The 23,943-nt window shown below is 42.6% G+C and overlaps 10 protein-coding genes across 16 annotated transcripts in view; 4 read left to right on the top strand and 6 right to left on the bottom strand.

Moving 5' to 3' along the window:
* Nucleotides 1-9,953: 9,953 nt before the first annotated feature.
* LOC108108284 lies at nucleotides 9,954-10,825 on the bottom strand. The gene is made up of 2 exons (XM_017216286.2): nucleotides 10,293-10,825; nucleotides 9,954-10,230 (listed from the first exon to the last, which is right to left on the bottom strand). The coding sequence occupies exons 1-2, from the start codon at nucleotides 10,814-10,816 to the stop codon at nucleotides 10,065-10,067; spliced, it is 690 nt and encodes a 229-aa protein (XP_017071775.2). The 5' UTR covers nucleotides 10,817-10,825; the 3' UTR covers nucleotides 9,954-10,064.
* A 941-nt stretch (nucleotides 10,826-11,766) lies between these two features.
* LOC108108263 lies at nucleotides 11,767-12,766 on the bottom strand. The gene is made up of 3 exons (XM_017216221.2): nucleotides 12,234-12,766; nucleotides 12,011-12,173; nucleotides 11,767-11,838 (listed from the first exon to the last, which is right to left on the bottom strand). Exons 1-3 carry the CDS (start codon nucleotides 12,764-12,766, stop codon nucleotides 11,767-11,769), a joined length of 768 nt encoding a protein of 255 aa, XP_017071710.2.
* Nucleotides 12,767-13,360: 594 nt separating this feature from the next.
* Nucleotides 13,361-14,022, bottom strand: LOC108108287. The gene is made up of 3 exons (XM_041817686.1): nucleotides 13,710-14,022; nucleotides 13,505-13,610; nucleotides 13,361-13,430 (listed from the first exon to the last, which is right to left on the bottom strand). Exons 1-3 carry the CDS (start codon nucleotides 14,020-14,022, stop codon nucleotides 13,361-13,363), a joined length of 489 nt encoding a protein of 162 aa, XP_041673620.1.
* Nucleotides 14,023-14,347: 325 nt separating this feature from the next.
* LOC108108289 (A-agglutinin anchorage subunit) lies at nucleotides 14,348-15,734 on the top strand. The gene is made up of 2 exons (XM_017216292.2): nucleotides 14,348-14,785; nucleotides 15,141-15,734. Exons 1-2 carry the CDS (start codon nucleotides 14,357-14,359, stop codon nucleotides 15,723-15,725), a joined length of 1,014 nt encoding a protein of 337 aa, XP_017071781.2. The 5' UTR covers nucleotides 14,348-14,356; the 3' UTR covers nucleotides 15,726-15,734.
* A 48-nt stretch (nucleotides 15,735-15,782) lies between these two features.
* Nucleotides 15,783-16,863, bottom strand: LOC108108288 (protein SLG1). The gene is made up of 4 exons (XM_017216291.2): nucleotides 16,793-16,863; nucleotides 16,623-16,728; nucleotides 15,978-16,566; nucleotides 15,783-15,909 (listed from the first exon to the last, which is right to left on the bottom strand). Exons 1-4 carry the CDS (start codon nucleotides 16,832-16,834, stop codon nucleotides 15,783-15,785), a joined length of 864 nt encoding a protein of 287 aa, XP_017071780.2. The 5' UTR covers nucleotides 16,835-16,863.
* Nucleotides 16,864-17,565: 702 nt separating this feature from the next.
* Nucleotides 17,566-18,079, top strand: LOC108108357. Its single transcript, XM_017216398.2, has one exon. It carries the CDS (start codon nucleotides 17,696-17,698, stop codon nucleotides 18,032-18,034), a length of 339 nt encoding a protein of 112 aa, XP_017071887.2. The 5' UTR covers nucleotides 17,566-17,695; the 3' UTR covers nucleotides 18,035-18,079.
* Nucleotides 18,080-18,111: 32 nt separating this feature from the next.
* On the bottom strand, nucleotides 18,112-19,220 carry LOC108108356 (location of vulva defective 1). The gene is made up of 3 exons (XM_017216397.2): nucleotides 19,083-19,220; nucleotides 18,323-19,028; nucleotides 18,112-18,270 (listed from the first exon to the last, which is right to left on the bottom strand). The coding sequence occupies exons 1-3, from the start codon at nucleotides 19,204-19,206 to the stop codon at nucleotides 18,129-18,131; spliced, it is 972 nt and encodes a 323-aa protein (XP_017071886.2). The 5' UTR covers nucleotides 19,207-19,220; the 3' UTR covers nucleotides 18,112-18,128.
* A 237-nt stretch (nucleotides 19,221-19,457) lies between these two features.
* On the top strand, nucleotides 19,458-20,099 carry LOC108108358. The gene is made up of 2 exons (XM_017216399.2): nucleotides 19,458-19,552; nucleotides 19,610-20,099. The coding sequence occupies exons 1-2, from the start codon at nucleotides 19,523-19,525 to the stop codon at nucleotides 20,042-20,044; spliced, it is 465 nt and encodes a 154-aa protein (XP_017071888.2). The 5' UTR covers nucleotides 19,458-19,522; the 3' UTR covers nucleotides 20,045-20,099.
* A 1,038-nt stretch (nucleotides 20,100-21,137) lies between these two features.
* LOC121529748 lies at nucleotides 21,138-23,492 on the top strand. Its single transcript, XM_041817695.1, has 5 exons — nucleotides 21,138-21,374; nucleotides 21,457-21,609; nucleotides 21,661-21,924; nucleotides 22,045-22,566; nucleotides 22,630-23,492. The coding sequence occupies exons 1-5, from the start codon at nucleotides 21,227-21,229 to the stop codon at nucleotides 22,746-22,748; spliced, it is 1,206 nt and encodes a 401-aa protein (XP_041673629.1). The 5' UTR covers nucleotides 21,138-21,226; the 3' UTR covers nucleotides 22,749-23,492.
* Nucleotides 22,863-23,943, bottom strand: part of LOC121529745 (FH1/FH2 domain-containing protein 3) — a 40,249-nt gene continuing 39,168 nt past the window's right edge. For 5 of the 7 annotated variants that reach the window (XM_041817687.1, XM_041817689.1, XM_041817690.1 and 2 more), the window contains one exon: nucleotides 22,863-23,491. In XM_041817687.1, coding sequence (XP_041673621.1) covers nucleotides 23,418-23,491 — 74 coding nt within the window. In that variant the 3' untranslated portion in view covers nucleotides 22,863-23,417. Of the gene's footprint in view, nucleotides 23,492-23,783; nucleotides 23,928-23,943 lie in introns of all 7 variants that reach the window. The other 2 variants (XR_005993629.1, XR_005993630.1) reach the window with 1 other exon arrangement.

Raw genomic sequence — 23,943 nt, 5'->3', positions numbered from 1 at the left:
TTAGTTTTTTTTAATAACTCAAGGAAGGATCTCAGGGCAGAGGGTAAGGGGTTGGGGTTGGGTTTTTTGGGGAAAGGTCAATCGACAATCCATGAAATTCAATATATGTATCCCGAGATCCGTGGCTCCTGTTGCTGCGGCTTCTGCTGCTGCTGCTGCTGCTGCTCCTTCTGCGGTGGCCAATTTCGCGAATTCGTGCAACTTCTGCCTGCGCGTCTGCGCATAAAGAGCTACCCCCCCTCCCCAATACACTGGCAAACGTACTCGGAGTATCTGTATCTGTGTAAATGTATCTGAGCCTGGGCGGCGGCATCTTTGGCCTGGAATTTCTGTGGCTCGTTTTCTTTCATTTTGGTACCTAAACATTTTCTTTCTTTCTTTGGCCCCGGCCTTTTTTAAATACGAGTTTTGCGTTCTTCTTAAGCGGCATTGCTGCCCCTTCTTCTCTCCCCCCTCGCATCCTGCACAAATATGGGCCTATGATAACATTGTCTTTTGGGTGGAACGCGTGAAAGTTGTGTTGTGGCCCGAAAAAGGGTTTCCAGTCCTGTAGTAGTAGCTCAAGCATTATCCATAAAACACAAATCTTTCGGGGGTTCCTCTTTTTCATATTATTTATGCCGATTTGGGGTCGTCGTCGACGTCGTTGCCATTGTCGTGTGTCGCGGCTCCTTATCGCGGATCCCATCGCCTTTGACTTCGCAGGAGGTTGGCCCGCTCAAAATCTGTTTTGCCGCATTATGTTGATGGAATATTTGTACAGCCCAACGGAATCTTATCCTCCAAGAGTGTTTTGGCTTAAGATAACGAATGGAATGTTATACAAAAAGCGTTTTTATCAGATGTTAGCTAGTCATAAACTATCACACATTTTCCTTACACTTTTCATAAAGTTAAAAACTTGTTTCTCCTGCAATAAATATTAAATCCAGCAAAGCAAATATTTAGTAACTAAATAATTGTCCTACTGCTCCAGAAACTATGGCATAACTTCAGATTAACTTTCGCTTAGAAAAACCCGAAAATCCTTTAGAGAGTTTTCAGTAAGTCTGTCGAAGCTGCCGAAAAAAGATACGAATAACTTTCAGCTGTAACTTTGCTTTGGAAAACTTTAGCGATCCCTTCAAAGAGACAGCCATAAATTCTGTAAAATTCCTTGTCTTCCCCCAAGAAAAAAAAAAGCAGGAAACAAGTTTAATAGTTGCCATCGCTGGTGGTGGTGAAGGAGAAGGAGAAAGGAGAAAGGGGAAGGGAGGAAGGGGGACTTAGAGCTTAACAAGATTTTTGCGTACTGAGGCTCCAGCTGGGGAGACCAGGAGACCGAACTGTGATGGCTAGTGAAGTTTGTCATGGAAAAAGATTGGCATGCGTGGCTGGAAAATGCGAAAAGTTTTTCGGGGCCGGCCAACTGGCTAACGACCCTAGCCTGATTACGTATACGCCCCGTTGTTCTAGTATTATATTTTTTCATTCTCTTTGGCCATCCATCCGGCGTGGGAAACCAAGAGCTTCGCGACACTAAAAAGCCAAAGTAAAAATAAAGCAAGGCGAAACAAAAACGGCCAAATCGGACGCTGCTGAGTCTGGTGGTTGGTGCATGAATCACCGCGCGGCTGCATCGAGGACGAGGACGAGGATGAGGATGAGGATGAGGTTGAGGCTGAGAGAGAGAGACAAACTGGTTATGCTGGAATGCAGATAACTTCTTGCCCAGCTCCAGACTCCAGCCCAGGCTGCTGATGCTGATGCTTCAAGTGCGGCAATTTCATGCCCGTCCGCATCGGAGCTCTGCATATTAAATATTTAAGGCAACGGCAACATTCAGAACCAAAAACCAGAACCAAAAGGCGAGCCAAAACCAAGGCAAACCATAGCATACCATTTCATACCAAAACCAAACCGAAACTGAAGAGTCCGCACTAATTTAGTGAAATTCGCACAACCAGCCAACGGCATGCATGCGGCGACCACAAATTTTAATTAACCGAAACAATGGCGGTGTTGTTACATCAAAGGCAACAACATAATCAGAACGCAAATGCCGAGCGGGGGATGCTGACCGCAATCCTCCGGCGGTCCATCGAACACCAGCTAAATGACCACGAAATTACAGATGCAGATGAACAGGGTCAGTGAAGGAATCTGATTTGGTTGCCACAAGCAGAGGCCACAGAATGTTTGTCATAAGTTTTGTCTGTTTTACAAACTGTTTTTAAACTATATCTATGTTATATTCATACAAGCTTCTTCTTTTTTGATTTCCTCCCATAAAATGACTCACTCAATGGACGACCTTGATCCGCTTTCGCTTGTGGGCCAACAAACTACCTAGGAGACTGGGCCCCTGAAAAATGCATTACGCAGCTTCAATCGATATTTGGCACTGTCGCCCATTTGGCTGCTGCTCGGGGCAAGGTCATCGTCTAAGCGGGTGCTAAAAATTGGGTGGCCTGGCACAGAGCTTCGTAAACGGTGACCAAATAACAGCCTTGGAACTTGGGAGCCACTGCTGGCGCCAGCCAGATGCAATTGCAGCTGCGTCACTTGCCAAATGAGGATTCCCAAATGCAGGCCATGACGTCAGACATCCGATTGAGTCAACAAACGGCGACAATCAACGGGCACTAGAAAGAAAACCCAATGCGATTCGAGTGATAAATGATTGAGGCCAACCTCGCAGAGAGAACCTCGCAGATACTTAGATACTTTATTTATGGCTTGGCAGATGAGTCGCGCTACAAATTGCATTTAATTGCCACACGTTATGCAAAGTACAAACGTTATTCATGACTGGAGATAGTATAGCTGACAGGTAAATTAATAAACTGTTTATTATTAAAGGTTGTTAAGGTAAAGTTTGCATTTTTAGTTTAATAAAATGACTTAAATTGTAGTAGAAAAGGGAAAAAAGCAGCTAAAAGGCTTTACTGCTTCTTTTTTAACTCTTAACTGACAATGACATAACATATATATCAAAAATCAGGTTTTTAAGAACTCATTAAAAACCAAAAATTAAAGCCTCAACCAAATTAAAAGCCTCCCCTTTAATATTAATATCAATTATGAAATATTTTACCAATCAAAACTCCACAAAAACCCGCAAACATAAAAATATGATTTCTTTTTTAAAGAGCCAAATAAACAAATGACAATTTTATTAATTTAAAACAACAGTCCATTAAAAACTTATACATAACTTAAAAAAAACCCACATTTTTTTTGTCAAATTTTAAAGCATAAAAAAGCGACAGTTTTATTAATTACTAGCCGGGGACTGTTTGCCCGTTTGCCCACGTCAGTGCAAATATTAACCTGGACCAGTATATTTATTACGTATGCCCCATCGCAATAATAGTCATTAAGTGAGGCGCCACCGCCATCAGGAAAGGCGACAGTCGACAGTCGGTCGATTGAATGGCAATGGGCGGTGAGCGGGCGGCGGTGATGGCAAATGCCATTTACATTGATTAAATATTTCTGCCGGCCAATAGGTATTTGACCGTTTCTGATTGAGAGCTCGGCAAACAAATGCTCATCAAAAATGTAGAGAAGCGTACAAATTATATATACATTCGTGATGCGACGGGGTTTTAATTTAATTCGTGCTCATTGCATTGCAATTTTCACAGCAAATTGCAATTAGCGGCAATTTAAGCGCATTTCCTACGCACGCAGCATAAAATGAAATGGGAAAACTCCAACGGATGGTGGAGGTTTCCATCGACTGGACTGGGTGACCAAGTAACTGGGTAACTGAGTAGCTGAATGACCCAATGCCATCGCCAGTTCCAGGCGTAACCACTGGCCAATTGCCCGCCCTCAAGAGCGTCTGAGTGTCCGGCTATTTGACTAATGAAAGTATCTCTCAGTGAACGGCGAAAGTAGCCCACTCTCACAGGCCACTTAATGGCTCTATTTGCCCGAGGCAACTAACCCACTCAACCTAACTTCACTTCACTTTTGCTGCACCACCACCCACTTGTCGCCCAGCCTCCTCCCATGGGCAGTTGTGCAATGGTTTTTGTGGGTCGCTCCGAGCGGGACAGCGGTCAACGGCAAAGCTGCAAATTATTGCAATGTGGACGGACGCTGCCCACTCTCGGCTATTGCCACATGATTTATCAACTGAAGTCCACACGCGAATAGAATCTATATAGAGTGCTTGAGATACACAGAGAGGAGTGCTAAGAAGGTTGGTAAATTAAGCTGATCCTGTGGGGAAAATGATATTCTTTAAGAAGGAAAAGGAAAATGAGAGAAATCTATCATTAAGAAGGTTTTACTTTCTGGATAACTTCCTTTAAACATGGTAAAATATTCAAAAATGCCATATTTATATTTACTAAAAGATCTTTTATTCTAGATTTTATTCTCTCTGCACTTCGATTTGGAAGTGGCAAAGGGGGCATATTACTACAGGGTGGCCCATGTAGCGTTTGCTTTTTGAACTATCAATAATTCTGACTTTGACATTTCGATTGTCATTGTCAATTTGAAGGTATTTTGGAAGAAGGTTTGCGGTTTACAAAATAGTTAAGTTTATACTCGAAGAAAATTGGGAAATATTTATATTTTTATAGCTATTCTAAAATGCAAACCTTTCGTGGGCCACCCTATATATAAACCCACATTGCTGCCACAGATTTGGCATTGTGTGGGCTCAACCGAAGTCAAACCAATAGATAAGCCATACATATATGTATATCGGATAAGTGCTCGTTTCGATAGCAGCCGTCACAATGTTAGACTTTTATAAAATAATTTACTTACAATTTGCACATGTCAATCGGCAATTGGCTGCCAGAATTGTCGTTGCCGCCGGCAATTAGCGATGGATGAGCATCCATTTTGTCCCACACTGCTCTTACCACTGCTGATTTATGGATAGCTATGGATGCTCTGTCACCCATCTGGGTTCCGCATTCCTCAAAACGGTTATCGTGCGTTATTAATGCCCGCCTGCCATTGAGCTTTGACTGGCCGCCCGAAGGAGGGAATCTCTCTCAGCTGGAGCAGGCAACTCCGCTGGCTAAATTACAGTCATTTGCATGGGCCATTGCAATCTATTTAAATTGATGATGGGAATAGCTCTCATTCGGTGGAAAGCAAGGGGCAAGTTGAGAACTTGTTTCCACTTCTAGCTGGTTGCTTCGTGAAAATTATTGCAATTAAACTATTCAATTAATTTATTTAAATTTTACAAGCTTATCTTTTTACCAGGAAAATAATCAACTGCTGCTCGCTAGAGAGATTTCAAATGAAAATTAAAACAATTCAAGCTGTTCCTAACTTAATTAATTGTTTTGGAAAAAACATAAGAGAAAACAATTTGCCACTGCCTGTTAACCAATTCATTATGGTGGTCAGCTTTAAATGGCCAACAGATTGGTGAATAAAAAGCAAAACAAAATGCAACCAAATAACAAATTTGCATCAAACAACGCATTAAAGGCATAAAAACTTAATGGACTTGAATAATTAAGAGCTGACCTGCATTTGTCGGCTAATCACAGCCACAGCCAGTTGCAAGTGCCACTCGGACAGCTGTGCCACGCACACTTTATTCGGTCATTTGTGAAAATCAGCTAACAAAAAATAACGATATAGTTAATGGCTATATACGCACTTTAATGACAATAAGCAAGTGAGTTTCCAAATTAAGTTATTTGGTTGGTTATCAGCGAAAATAAAACTTAAAAATTAAAACATTTACCTCCCTTTAATCGATAAACATATTTTAAATCTCTTTTAAAACCGCTTAAAGGTTTTTCTCCCTGTCATTTACAGAGAATACTTAACCGATTATTTGCTTGCCGCTGACAAACAGGCCGGAAAATGTCTCTCCGATGAAAAACTTCATTTCGTTTGTATTTACTTTTCATTTTCCATATATGAAAGTCTCCTTTTTTTAAAGGGACTTACTTGAATTTGCATCAACTATTTAATGTTGCAACGTTTGTAAGTTCATAAATGCAAGCCCACAAGGTTGAGGCACTGACAGGTCAAAACTGACGACTGTGGCAGTCTGTCATCTCGGCTGCTGACAGTTCTCCCTTTGCCGGCACATAGTTCACAGCTCACGGCATGTGACGCATTTGCCACTGCGCTTCATTATGCAGGTCTTCCGTTCTTGCTGCTACTTCTGTTCCTGCCCCTTATACAGATCCCTATCTTCTGGATTCCCTGGCTTGGCCTACACCTAGCCTGAGCCTTCCTTCCCTTCTACATGCCAGGCATTCTAGTCGTCCTTCAGAGCTAGAGATGGGAGTTTACTAGGCTGTGTACTTGCTATTAACTTTAGTTGCTATTACTAAGAGTTCTTTACTGATTTTCTAGTTTAATAACTTAAATATTCTAGCAAGGAAAAATCTAAAAATATTTCTTTTCAATATGCAAAGTCTGTTTGCCACCACTAGCGCCACCTATCTTTCATCCGCCGACATTATTGTGGGCGGCAACAACTGCGGTGGGGCCGCTGCAATGCCGCATTATATAATAATGCATGGACGTGTGTACATAGCTTTGGCCCAGTTGACCTCATCGCATGGCTGTGTCAAAATTGTTCGACAAGCTCGTGTACTTGAACTGTCAACCTGTGTGGGTGGTAAAGTCAGGCAGGGGCGGGGTTGGTTAGTAGTAGGTTCCAACATGTTGTTGGTTTTCCTGTTTACGTGCTGTTGTTATTCTTGTTTTTCGGCGGGACAGGATTAACTATCGAGCGGTTTTGCGCACTTTTGCATATTTATAATTGCCAGTCACGTTTGGGGGCCAAGTTTGTTACGGCTTAAACGGTTCTATGAACTTGAAGCGATTTTTGAATGTTTAAAAGGTGTGTAGGTAGGTACAGATTAAACTTTAAAGATAGAAAATTGGAAGGAAATAAAGAACCAAATTCGTTTTCCTTTGATGCTGATTCCCCATGCTTAGCTAAGATATATTTATACCCCCACAACCCTTCAAGGTTATTACTAAGTAATCTTTTTTTAGATCGATTTTAGCTTCAGAGAAAACTAATGCTGCTGCTGCTGCTGAGTGCTTTCCAAATGTATTTCCAAAGTTTCATCGGAATGAAAAAGCAAAATAAACACAGCCCTAGTTCGATGTATTTGGCAGTAAAGCCAATTAACCCGAAATTAATGGATAAACAAAGTAATAGCCAACCTGCTCATCGGAACTGAGAAACGAAATAAATTAATTGCAGTCGCCAGCGGTTTCGCCGCAGGTGGGCGGTACTCTATCTGTGGGTTGGGTGGCCTTTGGGGTGGTGCTCATTGGTTGGCAGGGGGTGGCCATAGGCCCAACAGGCGCCAGCCACGATGCAGTTTCGGTCGACGAGCCGAAACAACAGATGGAAATAGAACTTTAATTAAAAGCTGAGAGAGAGCCAGCGGCAATGGTGCTGGGAGGGGGATATAAAATAAGCCAACATTCTAATAAGGAAAATAGTTACTCACACACACACACATAAACAGGCCTTCAAAAGATGAGATACAAATACATTAACAGTAAGAGAAAGTAAAGTACAAATTGAGTTTAAGTTAAGTTTAAAGTTTAAGGAAACAATTTACGGATGTAAGATATGAAAAAGTAAGTCCGTTTGCCAATATTGTATTATATTTTATATTTCTAACTCTTTATCCTCCCGAATTTCTCTCAGTGCCTTCACAAACACACGCTCGAACAGGGCAAACAGCGGGTGCTCTCTGCTATTTAAAGCCCATTTCGCAGTTGGCCTTATTTCTGGGGGGGATGGCGGTTCGCAGAGACCGTATCTAGGAGCTTTAAGCCAGTCGCGGGGAACCGCATTCACAAGCGATGATATGTCAGCCGACGACGATGACGATGACGACGACGACGACGACTAAGCACGCTCCAGATGCCTCGAAGGCGCCTTCGAGGCCTGTTGTCGCCGTTCGTACGCTTCGGCAACTCAGATGCATTAAAGCCAAGCTTCTGAGCCTCGGCTAAAACTAATCGCGGAGAGCTCTAAAAAACGGGCTGGTTGGCAAACACAAAGCGGGCGACAGGTGAAAGGATGCCACTCGAGTGGCTGCCACTCAAGACTTTTACCCATCACGGGGCCTTAAAGATCCAGCCGCGTATTCATCGAATTCGTACAGTTTCAGGGCCTTTTGGCCATACAATTTAATTAGTCTAGTAAGACTTCCTCGTTATGCTTCTCTCTCTGCATTTTTTTCGTCTCATTCTATTAGGGAAAATAATTAATGAATTCATCTGGCCTAAGTGCATTGCCATTATACTTGACGACAGGGGGATGATGGGCTGAGGATGACGTCGCCGAGTCTGTTGGTTCTTGACGTTGATGAGTCGCAAGAACAACAGAAAGTTATCTCGCGGTTGTGGCACATTCATGTGGCAAACAGAACGTGTGTACTGCCATGATTACATAGCTGATGAAATATGCATTATCCGGCTGGTTTTTGGGGCAAAAGTTGGCGGTGAAAATAAAAGTTGAGAGCTGAACCAACTCTGTATTTGGTCTGCTAAATGGGAGAAAGTTTTAAGCAGATTCAGTCAAGGCTGCAAGAAGGATTTTAAAAGTCTGCTTTTTGCTTTTAACTCAAGATTCTTAACTAATTTAATTGGATCTTTTGATAAGTAGTCAAGATCAAGGCCTAACCAAAGAATTCTTGGCCAAAAATGTATAAACCATTTCTATGCCAAACCATAAAATAACATAAAATAATACCTAGCCCGTTTAAATTCTTTAGAAAAATATTATTTTCCCAAGCTATTCATAATCTTTAGTCATCGGGGCTTTTGGTTAAGTGATTCTATAATTTGCCTTTTCCTACGTATCTATATATACGAGTTTATGCCCCCGCGTCATAAATCTAAATGAAAACGTTTAGGAAGCGAGAAAATCCAAACGCCTACAGCGAGATTATCACCCTGACCAGAGATATATAGCTATCCCAGGGCTATAGATACGTGGCTAGGCCTAAAATTATAAAGAACCCCGCAAGATTTCACTTAGTTTGCGGTTTGTTTTTCATTTGAAAGCAAGCTGAGGGAAAAAACCTCAGGGGACCACAGAAATTTGCGGCAAGCGGGTCCATCAAAGTGTGCAAGTCACCTCTGGATATGGCCCCAAAATGCCAGCACATCTCCCCACCAATCAATTGCACATTGTGCACGTAGCCACAGGAGAAACTATGTGCGTGTTTTGGTTGGATTTTGGCAGGGCGGGTGAAAGGTCCGGGGCTGGGTTTTTAGGGGCGTGTGAAATCGAAACCATTGAAACCGAAAACACTGAATGAAAACTTTTGTGGCCCAGCCTTGGGATCGAATTGAGTTTTCGGTGGCATGCCACCAGGCCACAAACTTTTGCGACCCATGTGGCCATGTAACTGACCCACATCAACCCACAGGGAAAGTACCGGGTCGGGGAGGAATGAGGGTCCTACAGAAAAATCAGCGAATGTCTGGCCAAGATTTTTTTATGGCATTTGCTGGGGAAAAAATATAGAGGAGAGGAAAAAAACCTCTGGAAACTTTGGTAACGTTAAAGCCACTGGGCACACTTCATAATTGTATGCGCGTTCTCTCCAAACTTGTGCCTGCGAGGCCAGCAGAAGTTTCAAGGTGCAAGTGCCAACGTGGCGTATACGTCATAAAAGCCATAGGCCACAATATGACCTGGCTGTGGATTTGATGGGAAGCCTCTATCGAAAGCGAGAGAAAAAAACTACACACAAATTGAATGGTGGGAAAAATCGATTTAAGTTGCACTTCGTTCATTAAGCCGTGTCCTGTCGATGAAAAGCAAAATGGAAAGCGAATTTGAGGGAAATTTTAAGAAGGATTTTTGTGATTTTCACTTCGTGTTGGGAAACATATTGTTCTTAGTTTCAAAGCTCGCTTTTATTTGTTACATTTCATAGTACTCAGATGCAATTTGTCTTTAAACTGACTATCTTGATGGTGAAACCTTTGGCTTTTAGAAAGGCTTTACTTGATTTGATTAAGATTCCCTTTCCCCTGTGACAATTACCACAATAAAGATACTCTAAGCCCTTACCAGCTTAACTTTAATCTTAACTCTATGGCAACGATCGGCCGTTCAGTGACAGACAAGTCACAGTATCCGAGCATCTGGCCTGCGTTTGGGTGGTACAAAGACGGGAAGTACTGTCAAAGAAGGTGCTTCCAGGACAACTGTAAACGTTTCCAAGGTAAACGCCATTAGCAATATAGCAGTTAACATATCTGGGAAAAAGATTTGAAAATGAATTAACTTGTATATAAACAGGGAAACCTTCTATACTCACTGCCTGCAGGTTGTGGCAGTAACCGCGCCATAGGGATACCTTCCGACAGCTTGGAGGGATTGACAATACTCCGTGGCATTTGTAATGGTTGTAGATCCACAAGTACTGGATCCCGAACCAGAGCAAGTAACTGCATATTTAGTGGCACTGCCGCAGATGTTCTCGTTCTCCACGTTGCACACCAACTCCGTGCCGCAACTTCCTCCGATCGATGCACTAGGCGTAGATTCTCCCAAACACAAGGCAAACGTATTCCGTCCAGTGCAGGCAAATCGCTTATCCGTGCTGCACGTATTGCATCCTGTACAGGTGGCCGAAGTTGCTACGGAGCTGCATATAGGTGTGCTGTCTGTGCAGTAGTATCCACTGGGACAGTTGTAGAGATCTCCAATGGGTTCACTCGCAGAGGAGCAGAACTGGAACTCGGTGTCGGAAGTACAGGATATGCCATTCGAATTGCAGGTATTGCAGGCTGCCAGGCAGCCCAGAATATTCACAGCCAGAAAGATCAGTAGGCGAAGCATCTTTAAGTTTAACTGAGGAAATGTAAGTTGTGCTTCCTAATTTATCCAGTTTTGCTTATCTTATCCCAGTGCAGTTAGTACTACCTGTTTGATAAGCTTCGCGATTGCAGTTTAGAACTGTCGCCTGCATTTCATGCACGTGAAAGGTTTATAACCTTTATATTATTCTTTGCCTTTGATATATCATTTGATCTTGGCAAATATTTTCACAATAAATTTGTTGATTTTATACTGTAACTAATTTATTTAGTCATTTAAGTATTTGCAGACGGCAAACTTAAGATGTGGCAAGCTCTTGCTCGATGCAAGTCTGGCTGATGCTGTCTAAGAGAGTGGAGCCCGGACAGGTGTATAACTTTCCAAAGTAGCCATAACCATAAAGATAGCAGAGGATGTACCTGGGAATAATATACCTCAATACCTCAATAATCATAACTCATAATACTCAATTCCTGAGAGATATAGATGTAGACTCAGTGGGAGGAAATCACCCCATCCGCCTCAAAGACCGACAATATTCAGTTTCCCTTGAAATAATCCCGACTTCCCGACTCTGAACCAAAACAAGAAGCTTTCCACACACCGGGACTGCCACAGACATTTGGATTGTCCAAACTGTAAACAAAATCCCCATAACAAGTGCCACCATTTGAAGGACTGGGAGTATCTGTTCCCAAGCACAATGAAAAGGATTTCGGTGCTGCATTTATTGCATCCTGTACAGGCGGCCAAACTTGCATTTTTGCTACAAATCATGGAATTGCCAGTACAATAATGCCCTTTGGGGCAGGTATACACCGGACCGTAGAGCTTTGATGTTTGGGAACAGATTTGGAACTCTTTCAATGACAAGCAGGATGCTCCAGAGGCTCCTGAGCATATATTGCAGGCCGCCTGACAGCCGAAAACTCCAACTCCCAGAATGATCAGTAAGCGAAGCATTTTTGAGTTTACTGAATTTCTGCATCCAAACTTATCTTTCGGTTTCCCTTATCCAAGGGTAGATTCACCTGTTTGTTGGGCTGTGGAAAAAGGTTTAATTTGACAAATATTTAATAAAAGATAGGACTTAGGAAAGAGATGCAGAGAAGTTAATCTACTAATTTACCACTAAAAATCTCTTTTTGAAAGATTTAAAAACATTTTTGTTTCTCAAGCTTCCTACATTTATTGAATTTTATTAAAAATAGTTACAGGGAACCTTTCTTTGATCACTTTGATTAATTGCCAACCACTAGTACATCCAGCTGGGACTGCGGTGCCGCAGAACCGCGTTGAGCTGTCAAAGTAGGTAGAGCCAGGACAGGTGTAGAGTCCTCCTCTCCAGTTGGAGTCATCCAGGAAACAGTAAATGTACCTACAAATTTTAATATATATATATTTATATAAGATTTAAGCTCTCTGAACAAATACTTACTGCTTGCAGGAGGTACTAAGATCAGTGCCATAGGGAAATCTTCCATCCTGCTTGATGGTCGAACAAATAGTAGTAGGTGTTATTGCAGTACCATTAAATACATTGTCATAGGGGCAAGTGGCCTGCGATCCCGTCAAGGGTGTGCCACAGATATCTGGATTGTTAAAATCACAGACATAGTTCAAGCCACAATTCCCCACGATCTGGGAAGGCGTCGTTGTCCCCAGGCACAAGGCAAAAGTCCTGGCAGTTAGGCAGGCAAAGGTCTTATTATCGTTGCAAGTTCCGCATCCTATGCAGGATCTCTCGGCAGGATCTGTGTTACAAATGACATCATTGGCCGTACAATAATATCCCGTTGGGCATGTGCTAACTGGGCCAAAAGGTAAACTGGACGAGCAGTATTGGTAGGAAGTATTCGATATGCAGGCCACGTTGGTCCCGGTAGCGCACACGTTGCAGATCGCCTGGGTTCCAAGTATATAGATTCCTAAGAAAACTCCGGTTGCCAGCAAGATCAGAAGGTGCAGCATCTTTAACAGAAACTAACGATATTGGTGTCAAGTAGTTGGCTTTATGCTATCGGAGTTATCTTATCACTACGGCAAACTAGAACTTCTAGCTTGGAGTTATAATTGCAAGAGGATTAAAAGCTTCTGGGCATATATGGGTCAGTTTTTTCAATGATATGCATTCTATATATACGTTTTGTATTTTTATTAGCTTATTTATAAGAGTGATAATGTGTATATTACCTAATAAACTTCTTATAATATTCCAAATTAATCAAAACATTATGAAAACTTGTCAGAATTTAACAAGTTTTCATCTTTTTTACATTTTTTGATATGTCCGCTTATCTTGCCAAGCTGTTTGCAATAATAATATTTACCTTTAGTCCATTTTTTCTGTAATTATTATCTTTTAATTGTCTGTCCTTCAAACATTTATCAGGTTTTATTCACACCATTAAGTGATAAGCCAAGGTAAATATTTTATTAAAAAAAAATATTTAAAAATATAAAAGCATAACAGATATATTTTATATAAGAACTGCAGCTTATTAATTTATCAAATTTCTTTAATTAATAACTAAACACATGTTGAAGGCTTCGTTGCGACGCAGTTTAAGGCGACGGAACTAAAATAAGGTTTTGTTGAAGGACACTGCCAGGTATTTCCGGTATAGACTGAGCCCTGACGAAAGCAATGGATATACCTGAAAAATATATTAATTAGAATGTGGCAAGATTACCACTTCAATAACTCACCTGAGGCAACTAGAGTCATTGGGATACGGATAGCGACCCGTGGAGGCCGTCGAATTACAAAAGTCTCCGATTACGATGTCTCTATCGTAATAAGAACAAGTTACGCCTGAACCATTTAAGTACGGAGAACAGGGATATAAGGCATTGGCAATACACACTTCGCCAGTCGGGCAGGAAAACTTTAAATATGACACTAAATTCAAACCATCACAATAGGCATAACTACTGGGACTAGTACAGGCGTAGGGGTATGGCGAATTTAAATCACACTTATTGCACTCATTGCAGGCAACTATATCAGCATTCGAAGTGCACCTCTCCGCCGATGCCGTGCAATTAGTGTTATTCGGACAAGTGTAGATCGGTCCCGTTGGGATACTGTCCGCCGTGCAGTTTTGGTATTGATTTCTGGACACGCAGGCTGCTTTGCTTTCAGCCGAACAGATATTGCAGTCCGCCAGGCTAAATCCCACTTGGATGGCCAGCAATATTCCCCAGATGAGCAGATGGCGATGCATTTTCAAGAGTAACTGGAGCAATCATTTAGCTAAACGCAACTATAAATGTTGGCTTTTTATCTAGAAAGCGACTAAAGATTAAGATGTTTGCTCGCTTTAAGGTCTTTTAATAGAATTTTATGCATGCCGAAAAGTATGCTAGCTTTTTAGAAGAAATTCACCAAGGCCCAAGAGCTTATCTAAATTAGAGCAGTAGACAAGGTCGCGCCTCCCGAGGTCTTGCTGGATTAAGAGCAATCTGCTTGCTCTAAAATAGCTGCCAAAAAAACGCCCTATTTAAGCCGTCTGGCTTCTAACCACAGATATCAGTTGGAAAAAACAATTGCAACCAGAAATGTCGCCTAACCGTGTTTGCTTGCCACTTAGCCTGCTGCTTCTGCTCGGCTGTCTGGTGTCCTCGACCCGGGGCACCTGCAACGTCTGCAACACTGTCAACAACCTGACCTGCTATTCCTCGACCCAGATGCAGGCCTGCCAGGCGGACGTTCTGTCCACGGCCACACCCACCGATTGCCCCAGCGGCTATGTCTGCGTCAGCGGATCGAGCGGAGTGCTCTGCGAACCGGAGGATACAGCCGACAGTCAGGCGGACTGCCAGGAGTGCAACAAGTGCGATGCCACCGAAACATTTGCCTGCACCGGAACCCAGAGCTTTGCCCTCTGCCTGGGCACAGACACCGTCCAGAATTCGGTGGGAACCTGTGCCTCCGGTTATGTGTGCAACATCAACGATACCCAGATATGCGGTCTGCCAGCGGATGGGGTAAGTTTGCCTTTCTAGAAGTTATAGAGTTTGTAGAAGGGAAGAGTAACGACGGACAAGAAGCAGGTGCACGAGGAAGTTGAGACAGGAAATTAAACTATCAAGGAATTCTATTCATTTGGATGTCATTTCCACTGTCGGAGAGAAACTATTCTGCGATTTATTCTTCACTTCTTAAAGAGTAAATAGTTTAATTTGCTTGTTTTACTACTTAGAATATGACTTAGTATATGACTAACAGCCACAGCTTCTCTTCCAAAAGATTCTACTACGAAATACCCATTCATAATCCCACGGGATTAAATATTTTCCAATGCCAAAAAATAAATAATAAAGCTGCACATCTTTTCGCCAGGTGATGCCGACCTGTTCGTACACGGATGACACAACCACCAGCTCGACCAGCAGCACCACTAGCACCACAGCGGCGACACCTTCCACCAGCTCCGCATCCTCTTACTGCGCGGCGGTTCAGTCGCAGGGAAAATATGCGGTTGGCTATATTGCGGATACGACGTGTCACCAGTATATATACTGCACCCTGGTCAGTGGCAGTTGGGTTGGTCAGACATACACCTGTCCGGGTTCCATGTACTTCGACAGTTCTTCCTCCATGTGTGTAACCACAATGCCATCCACTTGCTCCACCACTGCGACTACCACTTCTACGACAACTGCGGCTCCCACGCCAAGCAATCCCGCAGCATATTGCCAGGCCATGCAGTCGGCGGGATACTTCCCAGTAGGCACGGATGCCAGCACTACTTGTCATCAGTATGTGAACTGTTTTCTGAACGGCGGCGTCTGGAGTGGCAATATGTACACCTGTCCCGGGGATCTCTACTACGACAGTTCCGAAAGAACATGCGTCTCCACCCTACCATCCACATGCTCCACCACCGTGGAGAGCATAACCCTCAATGGAGTGGTTCTGGATTAAAAGAGGAATCGCTAGACAAAGAGTATTTGAAGGTTTATTCATTGGAGGAGTTTAACACTACAGACAATAGCCCGGATTAACGTAGACGCAGCTCTGAGTCTGGGAAGCGAAGTATGAGTCCGACGGACAGTTATATTCGGCAGATCTGATAAGAACATTCTTCTGGAAATAGCAACTAATGTAGCTGTAAAGATTAAAGTAAATAAATAAACTAAATTATATGGAAAATTTTAAGCATTATTAAGAACGCACCGTTGACAGTATGGATCCGCGGGTATGATGGGAAAAAGACCAGTGGCATTCCTCTCGGTGCACATCTGAGCTGGTGTTAGAGGGATCACTGTGGTGGTTTGTTCCGTGGTTACAGTAGAGTCGGTGCTGCTTTCAGTGGTGCTCTCAGTGCTACTTTCAGTGCTACTACTAGTACTACTCTCAGTGCTACTCTCAGTACTACTATCCAAAGTAGAATCCGTGCTGCTGCTTTCTGTGGTCACTGAGGCAGCAGTGGTGGTGTCCACCAGCTCATCATTTATATCGCAAGTTACCGATTGACCCTCAACCTCGGGCACACAAATCGCATTGCTGCTGGCATCACAAACTGTTCCCGAGGGGCAGTAGCCAAACTTTCCAGTTGGTCTCGTGGCGCCATAACACATCTGGAAAATTCCGCGACTCTGGCAGGCAAATAGATAGTTCACATTGGCATTGCATTGGCCGCATTGCGAGGTGTCGCCACAGCTTGGAGGACGTTGGCTGCTCTTTTGGACACAAATCGCCGTGAGATTGGTGCAGTCGAATCCTTCTAGGCAGTGGTAAAGCTGATCACGATGTGGGGTTCCATCTGAAGGATCATCTTTATGAAGATTGCAATTTTTTAAAGTTGCATTCTTAACTTACCACCAAAGCACAAGTAAAAGGAGGTGGAGTTGATGCAGGCCACTTGATTCGATTGACAGACATTGCAATCGGACACGGTTTGAGCTACCATGAAGGCCAGAGCCACCTGGTAAGTAAGTTTTAGGATTTAGGATTTCCCAATTACAGGTACTACAAACAATCATTATTACCACCACTACTCCTTTGACTATATTTTCAATCCTTTGAGACATTTTCTCTTCTTCCGACTCTACTACCGCTCTCTGTCAAGGTTCTGATGGAACTAAAGTTTGGATTATGATAGCTACATGTCTGGACTCTTATGTCTGGTCTCCAATGTTTATCTACTCTTTACTTTTCTCTGCTAATTGTTTTATTTGCCTTCGCTTTCCACATGATTGCGGTTTTATGGGCTCACTCATCTCGTAACGGGAATCTTTCTAGTGGTTCTGATAGATATGTGGGTGCGGACATTGGGCAAAAGTCGAGAACCTCTTTAATTACCAGGCTCCAAGTAGGTGGAACGACTTGGGCAAAGAAAGTTTTTGTTAACTAGATAATTTCTTGGGAATCTTGTTTTAGCGATTTGCTAAGATATTTACGAATTAAAGGTTCTTTAAATTGTAAATATTTATGATCAGGTTAATGACCGCTAAGATTACTGCCATCTCTGAAGTTTTCGATTACGGCAATGCATGGAGATCTACTTCCAAGTAGATTTTTCTTTATTTTTTTGCTGAGTGATGTCATTTGGTTCATTCCCTTGATACTTTATAACTATGATCATAAATTAAGAGGTTAGATATCATAAAAACAGATGCAACTGTTTGCAGAATGCGCTTACTTAAGAAAGCGCATGACAGATATTACAGTTAGTCTGTTCGGAGAAATTACAGCCTGCAGAATGCAGTTTTCTCAGTTCTTGGTGAGTTACTTAGAAAATCCTTTACTATCCTTCTTTAATCCTAAACCTTTAATAGTGCCTCCTCGTGGTTATATCTTCCGCGGGAGTTTTAGTTCTCGGCGAAATAACCTGCAATGTTTGCCAATCAAATAATGTCAAGTGCCTGAATGAGACCCACTTCAGCTTGTGCATGGCAGGTGTTGCTCCGGATCAGGTGATGCAGTGCCCAGATAATGAGGTTTGCACCAGCCTCCTGAAGTTCTGCATGCCCAGAGGTGTGATAGCACCTTCCTGCATTTCGGAGGCTGATGTAACTTGCCCCTCCTGCGATGGATCATCCTTGTTCGTCTGCACCAGCCGCACTACCTTCCAAATGTGCAATGGAAATCAACTTACTAGCCAAGTTACAAGGTGTAAGGAGAATACTTACTGTTCTATAGGTCTGAATGAGTTCTGTGTGGATCGATGTGCAATTTTAAGGTCTAACACAGGATTTCAGTGCGACAGGGAGACGCCTTTGGAGGGATAAAGTGAATTTTAAGTAATAAAAATGTCTTCAAAATTTATTTACATTTTCTATTTTGTTTATTTAATTAAAAATAAAAGTTATGTATAATATTTATTTATGATAAATTAGTGCAACCAGCATTGGCTGGCTTAACAGTGCCGCAGCTGAAATTATCAGCATCGAAGTAAGGCTTCGCAGTGGTGCAGTTATAGAGTATTCCCGTCCAGCTTCCACTTCTCAGCACGCAGTAGACATAGCTACAAAATTCAATAAGTATTAGGATGCCTATAAATGGTGTCTGGTACTTACTTTGTGCAATCGGTATCACTAGGTATGGGATAGCGACCCGTTGAGTTGATTCCCTGGCAATAGACAACCTCATTGAAAACTGGAGTGGTGGATGTGCCTTCTGTGGTGCTGTCGCTGGTGGTGATTTCCGTAGTGCTATCCGAGGAAGTCTCAGTAGAAGTCACAGTGGAACTATCAGAAGTAGTTCCTGTGGAAGACTCAGTGGTTATTGTGGAAGACTCAGTGGTTATTGTGGACTCAGTGGTTATTGTGGAAGACTCAGTGGTTATTGTGGATATGGCATCCGTTGCTGAGCTTGTAGTTATAGTAGAAGAATCAGTGCTCGAATCCAAGGTCGTTCCTGTTGATGCAGTGGAAGATGTGGTACTATCATCTTCGTCAGTTGCCGCTGCCCTATCGCAGATATCCGATTCGGTGATATCGCAGCGGGAGACACAGGGAGTTCCGCTGGCAGCTCCCGTAACACTGCATTCATAATCCTCGGCACAGGTAACGGAACTGTCGGAAACTACTCCGTTGTTGCAGACACTAAAGGTGGTCCGTGAAGTACAGGCAAAGGTATCGGTATCGGAGCAAATTCCACACTTAGAGACATCACCACAGGCACGTTGAGTGTCCGTGCTGTTTGCCAAGCAAATGATACCGTAGACCGTGCAAATGGGTCTGGCATCTGGGCAGGTGTAGTTGATAGTCTCATCGGCGACACCTAGAAAGGGCTCTTTAATAAGGAGATCTTTTGGGACAACTTATCACAGCTTACCATCGAAACATAACTGGAATTCCGATTCCCCAATGCAGGTGTGTGCGTCGTAGCATGTGCCACATAAGGCATACACGGCTGCCGGAGCTAACAGGGCCACCAAGATCAAAGTGAACGCTTTCATTGTGGGTTTGCGATTAAATCTCAGAAGGAGCAACCGCCCAGCTTTATAAACCCCGAAGCTAGAGTCATATCTTTATGGTAATCTCGGGCCCATAACCTTTATCTTTCAATGTCGAGCGATGCCATAAAGGTGCTCTTCCTAGTAAAGTAATCTTCGAGTAGCACGGGAGCGCAAATAGTATCGTAAATTCTTAGATCTTTAGCATACCTAATCCTCTGTATACATAGTTGAAGCTATCTGTAAAACAGTTCTTATAAAAACCCAGTACTTGTGGGTTCTTTCAGTTATTCCGTTAACGAGAGTCAAAAACATCAAAATGCATAGCAACCAGATCCTGAAAAGTCTGGTAAGATGATGTGGAATTTGTCCAGGGAAATGTTATTATAATTACTCCCATCCACAGTTCCTCTTTGTGGCCATAAGCTCCATGGCAGTTGCAGTCTTTGGAATATGCAACAGCTGCCAGACCAACAACGTTGCCTGCCTGAATGGAACTCACTACAGATTCTGCTCGGACAGTGTGGCAGCCGACCAAGTCGTTCAGTGTCCGGATGGTAAGGTCTGCACCGACCTGGCTGTCATCTGTATCGATGAGGGTGTGACTGATGCCTCCTGCTCGGCCACTGCAGCAGATGGATCCTGCCCCACTTGCGATGGTACTAACACATTCGTCTGCACCAGCCGCACTACCTTCCAGATGTGCAATGGCAATGAGCTGACCAGTCAGGTCACCAAGTGCAAGGACAACAAGATCTGCTCTATTCAGTCGGGAAAATACTGCGTGGATCTCTGTGAAGCGGGTGATTCCATTGAATGCGACAGGGAGTCGCCACTATAGATTTATATAGATTTTTAATCAATTTTAAACTTTAAATAAATGCCTTTTTACCATATTTAAAACGGTTTTAACCTATTATTATTTTTTGCAACATAATAAATTAATTTCTAGGGAAAATGCTGGTCATTGTTGTAGAGGAAGACATCTGATAATGTCTTTATCGCAGTCTCAGTCTTATCTGCAAACTCTATGTACATCCTTAGTTAAATGGACTGACTCATGGAATCATGAAATTTGATCATAATCATAATCTTTAATGGTTTTCACAAGAAAATAATGGCAATAAAATCTAAGCCTAAAGGAACTTTTGAAGTCCCTTTTTAGCGACCTTCCTACTTATGTTACAACCTTAACCTGATTTATTTGCAAATACAAAATACCCAAAAAACTCAGAAATAGTTCTTAAGAATTCCAGCCATAAATCACTTTTTACCACCCTTCATCTAAGAGCTTATCGTTGTTTTGGCCATCTCAGCTTGTCAGGGACAAAAGCATCGCAAATTCTATTGCGAAGGTCAGTTCTTTCCACACGAAAATAAAATAAAATCCAATGGTGAGTCAGCACCAGTACCTGCATTTATTTCGGAATATACCTTAATTGAATTAAGCAAGTTAATTGACATTGACCCAATTTGCCTTTTACTAGCTGCGTAATCAAATTAGACATATGAAGCAATGACGTCAAATTGTTGTTAAATCGTTATATACTATAACATTTGATGGTGATGATGGCTGCGATGCCGTAAACAAATTGTTCGGCACTTTCATGCTCCGATTTTCGGCCTATGGAGTGTTGCTCCACATTTAATGGGCCCCCAAAGGTGTGGAAAACAAATTCGCAACAGGAAATAAACAGTGGAAAGCGAGAGAGTACAGAGATGGGACCAACTTCCATCCAAAAATCTAACCAAAAGGCCCCCCGGCATTTCGCTGATTGTGGCGCATCTAATTGTTGCGACGGTTGCGTTTTGTTATTGTAATTAATATTCAGCTAAACTCACAGTTGGGTTTTACTAAAACTAAAAAGCGAAAAGCGTTGAACAAATTGCGGTCATTAAACTTTTTGCCGCGCCGAGTGAAATAAATTGTCGCCCCCGCCTGGGCTGCCTTTCATAGCAAAGTCACAAATCAACGCGAGCGGATCTGCCACCGAACTACCGATCTTCCAGTGGATTACCAAACATGTTGCATCTGCAACTGTCTCTGCTTGCCTGCCTTTTGGTCCTGGCCAGCTGTAAAGTGCACAAGCAAACCCAGACTAATAGTTGGAGGGATATGCTCTTCGGCAGCAAGTGGCTGACTCCTGCTCCGCGTTGGCGTGAATCCAAATGTGGGTCTTCAAGCTTTAAAAGACAGTGCTTACCAGAAAAAAAAAGAGAAAATGTAATTTAATCTTGTGTAATACCCACCAGTTTTGCCCATCTTTGCCCTGGTCCCCATTGGTCCTGGCAGCTGTTCAGCGCCCTCGGGCGAACAGGGAAATTGCATTCCCAGCAAGGATTGTGTGCTGAGGAATGGCATTCCAGCTGGTCCTTGTGGCGGTGGCTATGGCGTTTGCTGCATCTGTGAGTGTTACACCTAAAAGGGAAAATGTTTTTCCTAATCCTTTCGTTCAGTTCTTCAGACCTGCGGCGGTATTATACGCGAGAACTCGACATACTTTGTGAATCCCAATCATCCGGATGTCTACGATGGCACCGGAAGTTGCCAGGTTACGGTGCAGAAACTTCATCCGGATATATGTCAACTGCGCTTGGATTTGGATATGTTTTCCATAGCTCCTCCGGAAGCAGCCAATCATCTGTGCAATCAAGATCAGCTTCTAATATCGGGCGGTAGTCCCACACCCACTATTTGTGGCAGTTCAACGGGAGATCATAGTGAGTTTACTTAATGGGTTTAAACTAGATTCCACTTAAAGTATGTTTAATACGAAGAAACACTATCACAGTGTAAACATAACCGTCTGACTGCTCAATGCCAACCTTGTGTTTTCGCAGTGTACATTGACGCCGGTCTTGGCCAGAGCAACCCGATTGTTTTATCGGTGATCACCAGCGGTAGTTTTCCGCGTCTGTGGCGCATCCGCGTCACTCAAATCCATTGTGGCAGCATCAGTCGAGCAGATCAAGGATGCTTGCAGTACTACACGGCAATTAGTGGTCGTGTTCGCAGCTTTAACTATAACACAGTGGCTGGTAGGCAACTCTCCAATCAGGACTACAGCATCTGCATCAGGAGTGAACGTAACTTCTGCGGAATTCAGTACAATGCATGTCCGGATCTGGAGAACAACAGATCGAGGGCATTTACCCTGACTGGAAACTCCAACAATCCGGTGCCCACAATGGTGGGTGGTGGTGGTTCTATGCCACCCAATGCCAATGGTTGTGTTAGTGACTGGCTTTTGATTGGCTGCATCAGGTCAGCGGATAGAATCCCTCCTCTGCCAGGATGTGAGGATCGCGTGTGCGGTGGTACTTTTAGTGCGGAGGCCGGAATGCTGGCCAAAACAGTGCAATGTAAGTGCAAGTTAATCTTAGCTTTTAATTTAAATCCTTTGACATCTTTTGATACCCCAACAGCCAGCGTTCGTCCATTCCGGTTGTATTTCCACACGGACGGAGTAGAGGCGCCCAATGATATTGACAACAGGGGATTTTGCCTTGACTACGTGCAGCAGCCATGTACAAATGGCTTTTAGCTGTCAACCCAAAAGTATGCAATACTCTTTACACACAAGATATGATCCAAGCGATTAAAGTCGCTAGGAAAGTGTTATTGGCGCTGTTAAAATCGCAGGCAAAGCGTTAATATCTTTTCGTGTGTAATAAATATGTTTTATTTATTGATTTTCGTAATTAAGTTAGACATAACTATAAATTTAAGTTAATTTAGAAAGCACAAATCGTCTCGAATTTTGGTACAAATTGAATGACGCGGTTCAGGATATTGAAAATTTGTTCCGATCAAAATTCTAACATTAAAATCGTTTTTCCAACTACTAATACAGGTTTATTGAATTACGTTTAATTAATAATACTTAGCTGAAGCAAAAACAAAAAATTAAATAACAGAAAAACACGATGAAAAACGCTTTTGTTTAAGGACATTTTCGTTGCAGTTGTTGTTGTTGGTGATCTTTTTGCTGCCTTGGCATTTTAGCCATAAAATACAAATTAAAAAAATAAAAATAAAAACAAGTACTAATGTTGCGCACGTTGTCGTTATAAAACGGGGTTTTCTGGGTTCGCTTGCTCGCCTGAGATCGCCAATTTCAGTCTGTGCGCGTAGTGCCCGACTTGTGACGTCACTGGGGATGGGTTTATCTCGGATGTGATGCGGGTATCTACAATAGTTATATATCCTAATCCTAATAGGTTTGTATTAAGGCAGCCACGTGCTGTTTCTCCTCTTCGGTCAGACCGTTTTTCAGCGTGCGACGTACTGTAAGACATGAATTGGAAATATTAGTAAATAAATTTAAAAGAAAATAAAGTAAAGTATTTAGTTAAGCGAAGGTTGTTCAGGCAATGTTAGAACTAAAGGCCATGCTACTTAGTAGTCACATGCAAATGCAGTTTATATTTACAAATTAATAAAAAGGAGTTTTTCCCATGCAAAAAAAACTCGGAAAGTTCAAAAACAAAGCTGAACTCAAGTTTCAGCCAAAGGATTTTTAACAACGAAATCGTAAGGAAAAAAATAGGTGTAAAAAAACTGAACAGAATTCACTAACCAAAAAAGGTAAAACCTAAAAAACAGTTGGCTGTTCTTTTGGTAACGGTAACGGTTACGGATTCGGTTAACAGTAACGGTTAACGGTTCTACGGCGACGGTGCTCTTTCAACTGTGAATCCTTCGCGCGTGCGGCTGCGCTTCACTTCGATAGTCAATAT

The sequence above is a fragment of the Drosophila eugracilis genome, unplaced genomic scaffold (assembly GCF_018153835.1).
Source record: "Drosophila eugracilis isolate 14026-0451.02 unplaced genomic scaffold, ASM1815383v1 contig_1825, whole genome shotgun sequence".
Lineage (NCBI taxonomy): Eukaryota > Metazoa > Arthropoda > Insecta > Diptera > Drosophilidae > Drosophila > Drosophila eugracilis.
The sequence above is the reverse complement of the archived record's forward strand: the minus strand, read 5'-3'. Positions and strand labels throughout refer to the sequence as shown.